Here is a 16,062-nt window from a genome sequence, read left to right as displayed (position 1 = left end):
TAATGTGGTGACGTAGGGACGAGCGAGGGGACTGCTAACTGCAGTAACTGACAGGAAGTTAGCTAAAAGAACCATTCCGCTTACAGCACCTTTAAGACCTTAGTCAAAATGCATCCAACTGAACACACTTACATTAAAGTGCCATAGAGTCAGAACGGCGACCACCATGCCAGTCGTGGTCCTGCCTTTGCCGTTGGAGCAGTTAAAGACGAATGCTGAGTGAGAGTCCTCAGCCAAGGCACTCTTCATGGCCTCCAACAGCTTATCAAAATCCTGACAACAAGAACAGATAGAGTTCATGTAACACAGACACAACTCCTCCGCCAATATCTTTTTACAAACTGTAGGATGTAATAAGGAGATTGTATCACATATTTGACATGTATCTAACACATAATCTAAATGTAAATAGTTTTTCTTCAACAGATATATCACGCATATTGCATAAAATGATTAATCAAGAAACCTTAAACCGATTCATGACTGTAATTTTACATTGAGACAAACATTTGAATAGAAATGTTTCAAAAGAAAATGATACACAAGACGAGTGGTTGGGAAATAAAATCCAAAGTCACTAGATCTGCTGATTGCTGTATTGTGGAAAGCTCAGTATGGCAGTAGCATTCTTAGCCACTAGAGGGAGCACATGGCTTATTCATCATCTAATCAAATTCTCTTTATTACAAGCTGCTACCACAGGGACCTCAAGCCTATTTCTGTTTTGTTTGTGAGTATATTCTTACCTCCTCTGTGGGCGCGCTGCAGTCCGGCAGGGGGATGCGTTTGCAGACCAGGCCCTGGTGGGAGCTCTTGTGCTGGTTGAAGATCTCCTGGACCGTCAGGCAGCTTTTAAACATCTTCATCTGTTTCTCCTGCTCCAGCGTCACCTCCAGCCACTTCTGCGCTCCTAGGATCTCCTCCTTCAGAGACGTCTCCAGTTTCTGCAAAAAAGGTGACACAAGAGCACTTTCACTTCAGTTTGAAGCTAGACTAAAATCCTAAAACTTCTGATGGTAAAATGAGTGATCGTCCTTAGGCATTTGATCATTTAGCACCTTAAAGCTATAGTGCGCAACCTTTTCATATAAATGAAAGCCATTGCCAAATGAGTTGACACAAGGTTGATTAAGCCTATCAGCGCCACAAAACTCCCTGAATTTCTCATTATGACAGCGTTTACAAGCTGGTCTCACCCCCTGACACTGGCACAGGGGCTCAGAAAAATACCAGGAAGCACCCAAGAGTTTCAGTTGTTGATTCTACTGCTGGACGTACAGCAAATGGTATGATATCCATGCGCAATCACCGAAGAAGGCTTACATCATGTAGGTGTGCAGACAGTGTTGTTGTAATCACTCAGAATTCCTCATGGGGATGACAGAAGTTACGCACTATAGCTTTTTTTAAAAAAGCATAATTTCCACCCTACCTCTATAAGCTGTGGGTCAGACAACGGGATAGAAATGTGCTGGTGCAGGCACAACGGCTCCCTTGGTGTGAAAATCTGACCATTCCCTTCCAGCACGAGCTCCTCCTGCAAGTTGACCCACAACACGTGGCTGTGCTTCCTCTTCTCATCCGTCAGATGGGCCAAAACTGCTCCGGTGGCCTGCACAAAGCAAGTTTACCATTAGATGTCAAGTAGCTGGAAGTCCGGCTCCCGCATCCTGAGGTGGGCGTGTGAGTCTCCACCAAATCATTATGAGTAATTTCTTTTTTTATGAGTCATTTCTTTGAGTCCATTTGTATTCTCGTGAATAATCATGACTAGGAGGATGTATATTGATGGAGGGAATGTGCAAGGTATATTTAAGATTTAAAATATAACAAAGTAGGATATCTTCTCCTTCTCTTCCCTTTTCCGTGCACTTGCTTTGTAACTACACTTTCTAATAAGCCCCAAAGTGAGAAAAGCATTACAAATAATCCTCTGTAGATGGAAGTGGTACTGTAGTCCATTAAATAAATAATCCTATTTGTAATCTTTAGGATGATGATTAGGATTAATTTAAGTTATATTGTCACAGAAAAAATAAGAGCTTTTGTATTAATTTGATAATAGTATAGGGAATCTGCGTCACCTCAGATGTTGGCTGAGCCATTCCATAAATGGGCATCTTGGGCACTCGTCTGAAGTTGACCGCCTTCATCTCTTTCACTGTGCTGAGCACGTCCGGAGCAAAGTACTCATCAGCGACCTGTGCATAGACAACGCAGTTACACATTACTCGTAACATATTACAGTACATATAAAGTGTGGTTGAATATACAGATAATAACATGATTGTGAAAGAATACGATGATAGATTTGAGATATCGTTAAGAATAGATGACGTGACAAACTTTCTCAATATGAGAAAAAAAACAAAAGCAGTAGTATTTTAAACCGCTGAGAAGGCACGATCGAAACCGTTTTGGTTTTTACATTACAGACACAGATATAATCAACAGTCAGCATCAATCTTCTGTGTGTGCCTGATTTACTCACCAGGACTCGAGCTCCTCTAGTGACCAACTGAGCCGGGGCCGACAGCTCCGACACGTTCATGCAGGCCAGTAACCTGTACAGCCACGTGTGGCAGCACATCCACTGGCTGAAGTTGGACACGAAGGCAAGAGGATACTGCAAAAAGGCAACACATAGTTAAAACTCAAGATAACTTTAATGGCAAAATCTTTACTTATAAATTCACACTGGGGGGAAAAAAACTTTACCTGTTCGTGAAGGTATGCATTGAATACAATCAAATAGAAGTAGCGCTCCAAGCTCTGCATGGTTCGGTTGAGAAAGTAGTCTTTGGTACTGCTTCCCTAAGAAACAAACACAAGCTTTAATATCAGTGCATTTTAGCAGTCGTATTTCTGTAACATGCTCCCTTATGTCTGGTGAAACAACTCAACTGAACATGCATTTAGGATCCCACTGATTTCCTGACAAGACAGGAGACAAATGAACTCTTAAATGTTATATGTCTTTAGTCCTCCATCAGCTCCAGACGAGGGCCCACACTTATTATGAGGAGTTATGTGGCGGCAGTGGCGAAGTGGGTAGGGAGTTCGCCTCTGGTGTGCAGGGTCGGAGGTTCGATCCCCCGTCTCCCCGCCACATGTCGAAGTGTCCCTGGGCAAGACACTGAACCCCGAATTGCTCCCGATAGTTAGCTTAGTTAGCTTACCCTGCGTGGTAGCTGCTGCTATCGGTGTATGAATGTGTGTGTGACTGGGTGAATGTGTACAAAAACAATGTAAAGCGCTTTGGGTCTGTGATAAACGGAGATATAGCGCTATAAAAGTCCATTTACCATTACCATACCAGTTATTTATAAATGATCATCCTTTGATTTTTGCCCTATTTAGCAGCATATAATGATTCAGAAGCTTTTGCAAATTCAAGAGTCATCTACACCACACAGTGCTACCTTTGTAGAGAAATTTCAGATGAAAACTCACCTGAATTTGATAATCTTCTCCAATCCCTTCCAGCTTGCTTTTGTTCTCATATATTGCCTCTTTTATGTTGTGCATTTCTGAACATAGGGCGATAGCCTGGTCAACCTGTAAATTAAAAACTGACATTAGTCATCAACTTAAATTTTTTGCCCATTAGAATAAAATATTAAGCCAATTATACCTATTAAGACCTTCACTTAAAACACATAGGTTAAAGATCTCCTCCAGAAATGTTGGAAAAAATTTAAAAAATGAAATCAATAATTATTGGTCTCTGATTAGTTTTATTCCCAAAAGAGATATATTACTCCAGAAAACAATTCTTAAGAACATCTTCTCCTCCATGTTTGAAAAATTCAGAATTCATGAATTTATGTGCAAATATGTGGTTGCAACAAAGGCTTCAAGTCTCCATGCCATGCTTGTGTAAATTGCAAATTGGACCATAACTGGCTGCCAAAGTAGTCCATTTGCGTCAGATAAATTCAAATATTTTAATTCATTTGAGGGATAACTTCAGAATCGTTACTACAGATGCTCTCTATATATTAATTTTTCTTGAACCAGATATTGTGCGCGTGTATCTGCTTTACCTCCTCCATGACCTGCTGTCCATTGGGCAGTTTGTTGATCAGAGACTGGATGACCTGGAACAGTGGTTTGGGCTCTGAAGCTGCTGCCTCCTCAACCCTAAAAAAACAAAGGCGAACAAGATAATTTCATGTCTTATGTGGCATCGAAAAGACAACAAAAACACACCTGGAAGCTGCATAATTTTACTGTATTATTAAACGTGATGAAGTTTTTTGCTGTGTCATGCTCTGGTTTCCCACATGCATTTGATACTTACTGAGGCTGTGGTTGTGAATCGCTCCTCAGACGATTCATGACCAGTGTGCCAAGGATCATGGCCAGGTTGGTGCGGCCGACGCCCACCTGGCAGCTGAAGAGCAGAGCAGGCAGCCGATTGGACGCACCATGGCCCATTGACAAGCTGCTTCTCTCCTGGAACACACAGGACAAATAGGTTAGAGACTTTCGGATAAAGCAAACACCTAACAAGAGATCAACAGTGTTATATCATTAAGTTGTTAATGACATGGTGTGCTAGAGATGAAAATGTTCTCCAGTGTGTGGGTGTGGCTTCTGGCAAGTTGCGTGTCAAAATTAGTTGAAAGATGCCTTGATTTGGTAGCCTGGCATTCCCAGACCTGCCACTAGGCGCTGGCAAATTAAATTTGCAGCGCCTGTTGGTCTGGACACTCTCCGTTGAAGCTTTTTCAAAAAGACCAGAAATCTGGGCTCACGTTTCAATTGGTTCTATCTAATATGGGCGCGCCAGAGCCCTTTGTATGGTGCTCTGGGGAGGACGTAAGCGGATGACGATAGTGACGTGCATGCGACGTCGAAGCCGTGATAGTAAACATCAAACATGGCTGCGGATATGTTTTGTGAGTTTGAGACGGCTTTGGCCTCGACCCTTTACGATATGGAAGACGGCACTCAAATCTTTCATTAGCAAGTAAGTGTAATGTTCTGTTTTGCCGACCGACCACGGCAAACGTTTAATTTAACAGTTTAACAGCTGTTCGCTAAACGAACAGGGCTTACGTCACCTTGTGCATCGCTCTGATTGGTTGTAGTGCTATCCAACTGCGTGCAGTGGCATTTGAAATACACGAGTAGGAGCCGCCCCTTGAGTTGGAAATTACTATTGATCGTGGCCAGACCCTCTATCATTCAAGATATCAGGGTCTGGATTTCCAGGCTATTGATTTGGTTGAAAAAAGAAAACCTGCCTCACACAAGTCATTTAAAATGCGTCAGTCTTTCCTGCACCAAATCCTCAAACCAATACTTCCTTTCTCTAAAATTTGTGGTTTGAAACTGGCCACACTAGAAGTGGGAACATCTTGGAAGTTTTAACTGAAATTGGATGGGGTCTCTAAAGGGGGCAAAAATGCCATAAGTGAGAACTGCAAAAAGAAAGCGTGAAAGAAAAGGGCGTGGCAGGGCTAAGTTAACCTCCCGGACACAAAAACTGTATATAAAGAAAAAGGAAAAAGAAAAAGAAAAAAAAGGACCCACTTTCCAACCACAGGGAACTGGACCGGCCGCTGCTAGTCAAGCCAAAAAAGGGCAAAACAGAACGAACATCCTGTGTGAGTGAAGGGCAGGACGGAAACCAGACAGCGGATGACCAAAGAGCGGACATAAGTCCAGTACAGACCTCTGGTTTTACTGCCAATTTTTTTTTTTCTGTATAATTATCATGCTTATTAGTGATTGATAGCACAGACAGGGTTGGATTCAAATGGCTTCACTTCGATTCATAAAAAGCTACAACCTTCTTGCTAAACCTCAGTGAGATAGTCCAGATGCTCTTGAATATTCCATCCATTAATAACTTCCATGGCACATCAAAACAAGATCCCTTAAAGAGGTACACAACCAAAAAAGGTGCATCTGATTGGTGAACTGTAGCCATGCCTGATTGACATTTTTAAACGAGGCTTACCCTGAGTATGTTAACAAATGCGTCAAAGTCTTCTTCCATTGGCGCTCCCTCCATCGGTAGTGGTAATCTGTAGTACCTGCAACACAGTAACGCGGATTGTCACCGAGAGTTGAACCTGGGCCTGTGTTGTGTCAACATATCCTTTATGTAGGTCATAAACACACTGCACATACACGTCTGACCTCAAGTAAGACTCGACAACAGAGCTCCATCGTGTTGTGTTTACTAATCTTGTGACTTCTGAAGGGTCAGATCAAGATAATTTTTGTCCTCCTTGAAAATCCACCACCTGCAATTTCCAACGGTCTGTAATCAAACATCCTGCTGCTTTGTTTTGGCTCCAAATATTTCAAAAGAGCCAAGGAGGAGGCTTCAGCACTCTCCTCGGGGAATAATCTTCCGTTGCCGTGGAAATGTTGTGACTGTAGCTCATGACATCTCAATAAACGCTGTGAATCTGATTGCAAACAGGATGCTTCAATCTTTGGGTTTCTTTTCTTCTGAAAAAAAGCAGGGCAACCTGCCTTTGCACAAACAAGCGACTCCTATTTATAACCTGCCCCTGCATATTCTATGGCAGGCAACCACATACAACTGACGTGCGAGCTGAGGAGGCTAAGGGCTAATAAAGGATAAATGTAAACAACCTGTAGGCCGGCATGGTGAACATGGGCCTCTTGTAGACCTCTTCCGTCACATGGATGTCCTCCTCGCACGTGATACAGATCTTCTGCGGCTCGTCTTTGAAGTACTCGATGTCGTTGTAGACGGAGAAGACGTTTTCGTTGAGCTTGGCAAAGTCGTGGAGCTGTAGGAGGATTGGAGGTAGTGAGTGTTTTCACTACTGCTGTAATGTGTAGGGCAATGTCTAATTGGAACACACTACCACTGCATTTAACACAGATTACAAGTGAGATCAGTTTTAAAGATAAATTAGAAATAGCAATAAGTCAGAAAGAAATCATCTTAAACTGCATATGATAGTGGGGATGTGAATGTGGATGATATGCGTGGCATTAACCTAAGTAAGGACACAAATTAATAGTTGTACATGTCCATGTTCGCTTGACTCAAATGTTTGCTAAAAAAGAAATGTAGAAACAGTGGAACTAAATATTTCTTACCACTTATTAGTTTTTTGACAATCTGGAGGTATTTATGTAAAGTTAAATGTCTTGTATCTTTTGTGTGGACCCCAGGAAGAATAGTTGTTACTACAGTCAACTAATGGGGATCCGAAAAATAAAAAAATAGTAATAATAATTTTGTGCCGAAAGGACTGTGTTTGTTGGTCACCTCCTTCCTGATGGTGAGCTCCAGGCTCTCCACCAGCTCTTCCTTTTCCAGGCCATGAAGGTTCTCATGTAGGTTTTCCTTCCTCCTGGGGGTGTAGGGCACAAAGTCGGCATCCTTGAGCAGGAAAACCACAGGCTCCTCTCTTACACAGAAGAATATGACCTCCTGTGTGCGAGAAAAGGAATCAAATAATAGCTTTTTTAAGTAAATGGCTGTTCCACCAACCCCACCACTTCCAAGAACAACTGGAAACAATATGTTGTCCTCTCTGACATGCAGCACATGAGTAAGGAGTTTAGGGAGGCCTGACGTATAATTTTGTCAAATTCATTTCAATTACGGTCAGTTTATAGCTGCTGTAAGCAAGAGAGTTTCATTTTCCACTGGTACACACAACCACAACTTTTTTTGTTTGCTCAGTTCTACAATTCAGCCATAGCGTCCATTGAGCACTCGACTCCTCAAATATTTACTGACAACACGGCTAGAAAGAGGCCATGCAGAGCTACACAGGCCAGACACAGGATAATTAAAGGTGGAGTCAGCGATTCTGGAGAATGCATTTCATCAATATAAGTGAATATCTCCTCATGATCTGCTACCTGTTCGTAATGTCTGCACGCTGACAAAAATGTGTGTTAATACACAGCCTAGGTTCTGTTTTATTTCAGCATACACACAGTACGGACAGGTAGCAGATCATGAAGAGACATTTACTGTTTTTTACAAAAAGTGATTTTGAACCGCTGACTCCACCTTTAAGGGCATAACATCCACCAGTGAACATATGGACAATTCATGCATGCTAGTGTGTGCATAAAATGTCCTGGTATAAAAGGAAATAACCTCGTGTCCTTGAGCCTGGAGCCTCTGAAGAACCTGTTTGAAGCCGTTCAGGCTGGGCTGGCCCATCCCATACAGAGGGTAGGACCCCTTGACTTGGCGGAAGTTGGGCGCTCCGTAGCTGCCTGTGGTATTCAGGACATCTGCCTTGCTGTATACATCCTGGACCATGAAGTACTCACCCTGGAAAGAAGTGTAACTTTTCATCAGACTTTATATTTATTTATATTTATAAGAGCATGACCCCTCTCACAGGACATGTGTCCAGCTTCCCTTGGAGCACGCATTAGCATTTGTAAATTCTGAAGAGCAAATATGTCAACACTTAAGCCCAGTTGGAAACATCTGTAAAAATTGTGTTTACACACGGACTTGCATACTCACAAGCCTTTTTTAAGCTTTACAATTCAGTTTTAGTTTTTCACCCACGCTTAAACACCAAAATAAAATATGATATTTGCTGAATGACAAAAAGAAGGAACTGCCCATCTAAGGTTAAGTACATCTTGCATACAAATATAATGTATTGCGTTGATATGTGCTGAATGATAAAAGTACAATGAATATTAATAGTTTCCTTCTTTTAATTTTTTTCTACTTCTCAGAGTAAGAAAGGGTAAATGGATGTCACAGAGCAGTGACAAAATATGTGGTGAAAATACGGCTTAATTTTCAAGCAGATGGGTTTCAGCTTGTGGTATTCATCGGTGTCATCATGAAAAGCAGTATAAATAACATTTAAGTAGGGCCCTATGGTCTGAAAAACAATGCAAAGCGAGGTTTTTGGTTGAGAAAAAAACCCACCTACTTAGTGCGGATGCAAGGCCAAGACAAGGATAGGAGAAAAATGTGTTTTCAAATGTATCTGCCTTCAAGTGGACATGATCTTAATGAATGTAGGGGAACTCACTGACTTATCCACACATGTAAACAGAGGCTGCGGGGCTAACACTGACAAAACACTGCATGCCTGAAGAGACGCAGCGGAGGTGACGGAGCAGATCAAAGCCCCGATTTCCGTTTCAATGGCTGCCCCACATCATAAAAACAGCGCATGACAATGTTCCCTGTGCCACTCTGCAATTTGGACATGTGCATGTGAAAAGAGCTGGCTTAAAGACAGGTGAGACGATTCCACATCTTTCTACGACAGTGCGATGACCCTTCTCGACCTGCATGCTGTACTCACCTGCACCAGGTAGTGCTCGGGCATAGTGTCTGATATCCGACCCACTTTGTAGTTGATCTTGAGGATGTCATCGTGAATCTGAAATTCCTGTCTGCAGTTATACCTGTAAAAAAAAAAAGGAAAGGACACAACATTGGGTCTGGATGGTGAATAGAGGTCAATTCAATTATCAGCTACTATTTGCCAGGCCTGGATTGACAAATTAGATGGTAACGGGGGCAAACACTTGGGCTATGGGGGATGGGGAACGTCACCAAAGTGATCAAAGAGGATTAACACCCAATTGTTAGAACGTGGATTCGGGGAGGGTCTTACGTGATGACGACAGGTGCGACTTTGTTGGTGATAATGGACTTGGCCTTGTTGTTGTGGATGTTGACTGTCTGAAAGGGGCTCATGCCAAGAGACTGCCTGCTGTCCGCCATCCCGTTGCCATGGACACTCTCAAGAGGCGACGCTACGGAAACAGGCTGTGGCGCGGCACTGGCAGTTGTACCCATGCTCCACAAGCAGCTGTGAATGACATTGTAGCAAACTCAGAAACAGGAAGCAAACACATACATACACACACACACACTAACAGTGGCAACCCCTGGGTGTATATTTTTGGGGATGACATCATTCACAGACATGTGTGAAAAGCTTTTCTGTGACCGTCTCACACTAACACACTGAAGGGATTGAAACACTTTTGCATTAGTCACTTCTGTATAAAAAAGAAACGCACATTTAAAAAAAAAAATGTAACCATGCTAGTGACATGTACAATATTAGGTTGAGTTTTAGGGTTTTTCTCTCTCTAGTTATCTGTGTTAACATTATCATGCCTGTAGTTTTAAATTTAACAAAAAGACAGGACAGTGGTATCAATCTTCTTATCCAAGTCTAGGGAAGAAAGATAGTGAGCCAAGAACATCAAACCGTTATTTTAATTGTAGACTTTATATCATGTTTGTTTGTTTTTTACGTTCACAATGCACAATCATACAGAGGTCGGTGATAACTATTTATTCTTTCCAGCTGCTGAATCTAAAAACTGTAAAATAAAAGTTACTATTCCCTATCTGCTCTTGCTTTTATTTCTGGTTTATTGAATGAAAACATATTAGAATCAGTCATTACAGAGAGATAGAACATACATAGGGGAGAGTGGCCTAAGTTGTGCAGGTGGGGAAGTTGTGCCACCCCTTGTTTCTAGAAAACCGTTGAAGAAATTGGAAATGTGACCACATATTTAAGAAGAGCCATCCATTTGACTCATCCTGTAAAGAAGGGAGACACTAGGAATAAGATATAAGCACATTTAAGCTCAAAAAACTGTTTTTTTTGCCTTTCAAAGTAAAATTTCCATGATCAAGGTTTTTCGAGTATTGTGTCTGAACAATTATAGACAAGTTTGAAAACATTTGACACATGTTTTAGTGCTTTAGTATGCTACACTTTGAGTCTATACAGATAGCACGATGGCAGCCCTAAACTGCTGCATCATGCTTATTATCCAAAATTCTGGGGTTGGGGTGATTTGTGCCAAAGGGCCTAGGTGAGTTATAAGTAAGTAAGTAACTAAAATGTATTTATAAAAGCACATTTATGACAGTTTGGACTGTCCAAAGTGCTGTACATAGTGCATTCAGTAGGTAAACAATGAAGGTAAAATAACAATAACAAAAATAAAAGACATAAAGCCCATACATCCACATATAAACAAAGATAGTAGTGCAGAGGTAAGATAGTTAATGGGGAGGAAAAGCCAGGGTGTACATATGGGTTTTGAGCCTTGATTTAAAGGCAGAAATGGAGGGGGAATCACATTTGTCAGTTGGCAGTTGGTTCCACAAGCACGGAGCAACTAGTGTAAAGTACATTTCTGAGAGTGGTGCCAGTGGCATGGCTGTACACACTGGTCACCAAAAAGAAAGTGATCGTCTACAGTAGCTCAGAAGAGACTGACATCTCCATTCCACTTAACGACACCACTGACAAGAGTTCAGATGGCCAGAAAGATGATGATGGTGACTTTGTCATTGTGAGCTTTGCAGGCAAAACCACCTAGATCTGCTAGGCCTTGTTTAAGAAAATGGACCTTCAATCTTTGTAAAATATTTACTTTAAATAAACCTTAAATAAGTAATTGTCTTATGGATTTGTCTTGCATTACAGTTTATGAGATATATATCAATGGCACAATTTACCCCATGGTATTCTCTCTTTTGGCACAACTTAAACCACACCAGGGGCACAAGACAACTTTTTTTCCGAAAGCTATATTTCTTAAACAGTTTATTCCAGATCCAAAGTTTTTATTGCCAGGGATGCACAACACCCTGAAATATATGTACATATTTGAGTTGGAGACATAACTGTCAGGGCCTCACTTTAAAATCTCTTTGAGTAAAAAGTGGCACAACTTAGGCCACTCTCCCCTATGTTAAGCCAATGGCTCATGAAATCCCCCTTTGAGGTTAAGTAAGCAGTCGAATTAAAATCATTATTAATTTCTTATCTCGATGATATAATCATGGAGGCATGGACATGGAGTTGAGTATGACAGTATTTATATTTTATATCACACAGCTTGATACGGAGCCCTCGAACCCCCACGCGAGCCAGACAGAGGTCTAAAGCAAACCTCCTCCCCTCTGAATAAACAGTGAGCTTTGCAGGGAGCTCTGCAGATAATAAGACCAGCCTTACGACAAGCCTGCTGTCAGAAAACAACACTGCCCCTCAACATCACTTATAGAATGTTGCTCGTCACCATAGCACAAAAACAGAGAGAGATACAGAGGAATGAACACACAATTCCCCACAAAAACGTTAAGCAATGCACACAAAACAAGCACAGTATGTCACCCGGTATAAACTCAGAGATACACATACTGTAGCACTGGAGCAGCAAAGTGTAGAACCGAAAGCACAGAATCAATCCGACATCAAAATCTATTTGATGTGACACAGCTGAGGGCAATGGCAGCTCAAAGCTCAAACCTCTGTTGGATCCCCAGCTCTCAATAGAGTGGACTCTCATTGTGCAGAGAGGGTGAGTAGAGAGAGAGAAGTGGCAGTGAGTCACCGCTTCTCTCCTCTGTTGCGTCTGGATCTGAGTGGGCAGGTCCACCCTGTATTCGGAGACCTTTTGATTCGGTTGGGAGATTCTCTTCTCACAAGCACGACGGGGAACCCAGCAACATATCGATTTGCGAGTTAGTTTGTCTGCTGGCACGGTTGTCAAATGCATTTAAACAAAGTATTAAGTGTTTTGACAGCTTGACTCGAAATGTTGTATTATTTTAGGAAAACCGCTTCCATGAAATAACTGCTGTGTAAAGAATCTCTACCGGCGATCCGCTAAAGGAAGCAAAATGTTCAAGAAACCTGCTGTCCTTAGCACATAGCAAAACCTTCTCTGTTGCCACATTTCTGTGACTAGTGACTACCACAATAACAACAACAAAAAGAAGACGTCCCAAGTACAACTATCCATCAAAATGTCACATCTTACGAGTGAGAGCCTTTTCTTTGCTGCTTGTTCTCCGCCATGGTTGAAAGGAGTGTGAGAACTTGGCATCACATCCACAAAGAAATATTCCTCCTTTTGGATTCCCTCGCCAACCCCCCTGTCGGACAGGGTAACACCCCCCGTGGGAGCTCAAGAGTGCACGGCTGCTTGGAACTGGGGCAAACCCCTTCAGTTTGAGTTTGAGCTTTCAAAACAGACGTCCTCCTCGTCCAAGTCCTATCTCTTGACTAATGCTAGGGAGAATAGATTCATGCAAGACTCAAGTCTCTACGGAAGGGACCGGGGGAAGAAGTGGTACATCTGGCAGCCAGATGGCTAGAGATCAGATCCCAGGGACAGACTGTGCACAAAGACGACATAGTTGACTCTTGTACTGTACCGACCCAGTCAAAAGAACAAGCCGATGTGATAACTCCAAATAATCGATCAACAGTCCTTCATCAAACAAATAATGCTTAACAATTGCTAGTTAAAACTACACAAATGTGAGGATGTACTGCTGCTCTGGAAATCATGGGTTTTGGACAGTTGGTCAGACAAAACAATGCGACTTGATGATGTCACCTTGATATCCAGGAATTTGTGATGGTCATTTCTAGCTACTTATGGCATTGTATAACTAGAAAAGATTATTATGATTTTATTTCTGCATACATAATATCATTCAAGTTTCCATCCACAACTACATTTACAAATAAGCAAAAGAGAATTTTCTTTTCCATCCACTATTGATATGCCACCATTAGGAGTTGGGTGTATCAAGATAGCAGACTGGTGGAGCCATTTCTCAAGTCGGTTGCCATTAAACAATGAGAAACTAGAACAACGAGTAATCAAAAAGACTGCCAGTCAACCTCAAACAAACAAACACCAATTCTCTAATACATCCATGGTGCCAATGATGCAGAAAACATGATGTAGATATACCATTTACATTTGTCTTGTAAAATAAAATGTATTTATGACTTTGTCCAATCCAAGAGTCTGGTATAGAGGTACTGTATATTGAAAAGCTCTTGGATCAAATTTGTGAAGTCTTTTTGGAGGGGCTATATGATTAAAACTGGACCGGACTTGAAATAAAATATATAAACTTAAATAGTTGAAGCCCTGGCTTCTGCACTAGTAATGAAACATTTGAATTAAATAAAAAGTTATCTTAGATATAATATGCAATGTCTTCTGTGTCTCAACTTCATATTTGGACTGAAGACAGAGCGTACAGACTGCATTCCTCACGGTAAAAGGGCCTTTACATGGCAAACCCTCAATCACTGTCACTTTAAGGACATTTAATAAGTAGGTTTCCTTTACCACCACAGTCATGCACGGTAATATGCATGTTCCTCTGTGGCTCAGTCAAAAGCTATAAAACATTCTGACAAAGAGACTTGCCCGTTGGCCACATCCACACAAGAACTTTTCTACCTTTTCCCATTTGGTGTTGTTATTTGTAAAACTTCTGAGACGTGGTCGACGAGATTAACTGATTCTTCCTGACAGAACCTCCTTGCTCAATGAAACTAGCACAACGGGCTTTTACCTCTGTTGCAAGACCATGGTGCACAAACCACATGCACTTAGATACGCAAGTTCCTGCTACACACACAAGCTCAGCTCGTCCGCTACACTCATTTCAGCATGGGCAGGCCTGGTGCAGCGGGCGAGCAGCCGGGGCGGAGGCCTGAGTAGAAATAGCCCTCAGTCATAAACATCCTCCTGGAGATCCAATCAAGGCATCTCATCAGAGAGGCTGTTTATCCCACGTGAGCCACAGTAGTATTGCACTGCTCATGAGGCCAATACGACAACAAGACAAACTCAGACTTCCTCTGTCAACATCAACAAAAAAAGTAAAAACAAATCTTGGGTTCACCCCTCCTTGTTTCTCTATGACATCGCCAGCCAGGCCGTGGGCAGCTGGTAGAAGTTAGTCTACTAATATTTAAATTCACTGATTGCACAGCAAGAATAAGACCATGGAAACTGGAATCTCCTGCCAGCCTCTACCAGCATTGCTCCATTCAGGGCTGCCCCATTTAAATTCATCCGGTGTCCCAACTTTGCTGTAGCAACGTCTTCAGACAAAAGGGCCCTGAGTGCGGACAGGAAAGAGTGTGCAGCTGCAGGATGCATCTGTTGGTGGTCCTGAGGAAGGATGCAGAGCCGCTCTTCATTCATAAGAGATGCTGGGGATTCAAGAGAGATGGGTATCACTTTGTATTAAGAGATCTTAAAACACAACTTCCCATGTCAAGATGGAGGAGAAAGTCGCAAGTGTGGTGGCAGGAATTACAAAGGAGTCCAAATACAATCCAGTCTCAAGCCGGCTGGCTGCACAAAACCACATAAAATCAACAGAATGATATGAACACAACATAAGATTGTGTTGTATGATGCAGTCAGGTTTTCATTTCGTAAGTAGTGCTACAATTATCGATAAGTCCTCCTGTCTATTTGGAGTGCGTACAGCTTTGGAAACCTGACAACAACATGCACGTGTACAAAATAATTTCTCAAACTCCAATATAGATTTCTGCCAATAAGGAGTTAGGTTTTATCCAAAGTTGGGCTTATTTCTAACAATGACACAATGCCTCTCACTCATCACAGGATACTAGACCACCAAATCATTCAACACATCCTAGTCTCACACACACACACCCTCAAAGCAGAGGAAGTGTAAGCACACCTTGACAGGAAATGCTTAGTTCTACTCTCTGAAACTTCCTCCCTGCAGCTGTCCACATATTCCACCAATGAGGTTAAGGGTTACATACAGGCGTGATTCCACAGGACATTGCTAGTTCCTGGGCTAAATATCAGTGCTGCGCGGAAATGAGCTCAGTGCTTCCTCTGCAAAAAAAAAAATCTTTCTTGTTTTCCTTCAACTGTTGCAAAGGCCTCATTGTGAGTTGTGATGTTTGTTTGGGTCCAAAGTAATTCATCAAGCCAGTTCAAAAAAGGAACTATGGCAAAAAGGAAGTCATGCGATGCATTGATCGTTCAAAGATGTGATTTCCAAATCTGATCAACCTACCGCAAATAGCTTTTGCACTGCAAGACAGATTGACTGGCTGAGTACACATACTGAAAATAACTTTTTCCAGTTAAAGCAGCAAATCCACTGGGAAAAAAACTAACTATGCTACTGCAGTGAACACCGACACAAATCCCATGACATTTTTGTTTTCATCACAGCTTGACACTGAGCGTCTAAAAAGGGTGTGCAAATCTATTTTT

General features: G+C 41.9%; 1 protein-coding gene across 5 annotated transcripts in view; it reads right to left on the bottom strand.

Annotated features, from left to right (window-relative positions):
- Positions 1 to 16,062, bottom strand: part of pald1a (phosphatase domain containing paladin 1a) — a 63,931-nt gene that overhangs the window by 43,659 nt on the left and 4,210 nt on the right. For 2 of the 5 annotated variants that reach the window (XM_080048659.1, XM_080048662.1), the window contains exons 2-16: positions 9,615 to 9,812; positions 9,300 to 9,402; positions 8,114 to 8,293; positions 7,268 to 7,432; positions 6,619 to 6,779; positions 5,972 to 6,047; positions 4,304 to 4,458; positions 4,047 to 4,143; positions 3,454 to 3,558; positions 2,719 to 2,814; positions 2,492 to 2,626; positions 2,085 to 2,201; positions 1,433 to 1,612; positions 747 to 944; positions 133 to 273 (exon numbers count right to left, since the gene is read on the bottom strand). In XM_080048659.1, coding sequence (XP_079904785.1) covers positions 133 to 273; positions 747 to 944; positions 1,433 to 1,612; positions 2,085 to 2,201; positions 2,492 to 2,626; positions 2,719 to 2,814; positions 3,454 to 3,558; positions 4,047 to 4,143; positions 4,304 to 4,458; positions 5,972 to 6,047; positions 6,619 to 6,779; positions 7,268 to 7,432; positions 8,114 to 8,293; positions 9,300 to 9,402; positions 9,615 to 9,812 — 2,107 coding nt within the window. Of the gene's footprint in view, positions 1 to 132; positions 274 to 746; positions 945 to 1,432; positions 1,613 to 2,084; positions 2,202 to 2,491; positions 2,627 to 2,718; positions 2,815 to 3,453; positions 3,559 to 4,046; positions 4,144 to 4,303; positions 4,459 to 5,971; positions 6,048 to 6,618; positions 6,780 to 7,267; positions 7,433 to 8,113; positions 8,294 to 9,299; positions 9,403 to 9,614; positions 9,813 to 12,179; positions 12,304 to 12,801; positions 12,918 to 16,062 lie in introns of those variants that run through there. The other 3 variants (XM_080048660.1, XM_080048663.1, XM_080048661.1) reach the window with 3 other exon arrangements.

This window comes from Ammodytes marinus (genome assembly GCF_949987685.1).
Source record: "Ammodytes marinus genome assembly, chromosome: 20".
Lineage (NCBI taxonomy): Eukaryota > Metazoa > Chordata > Actinopteri > Uranoscopiformes > Ammodytidae > Ammodytes > Ammodytes marinus.
The sequence above is the reverse complement of the archived record's forward strand: the minus strand, read 5'-3'. Positions and strand labels throughout refer to the sequence as shown.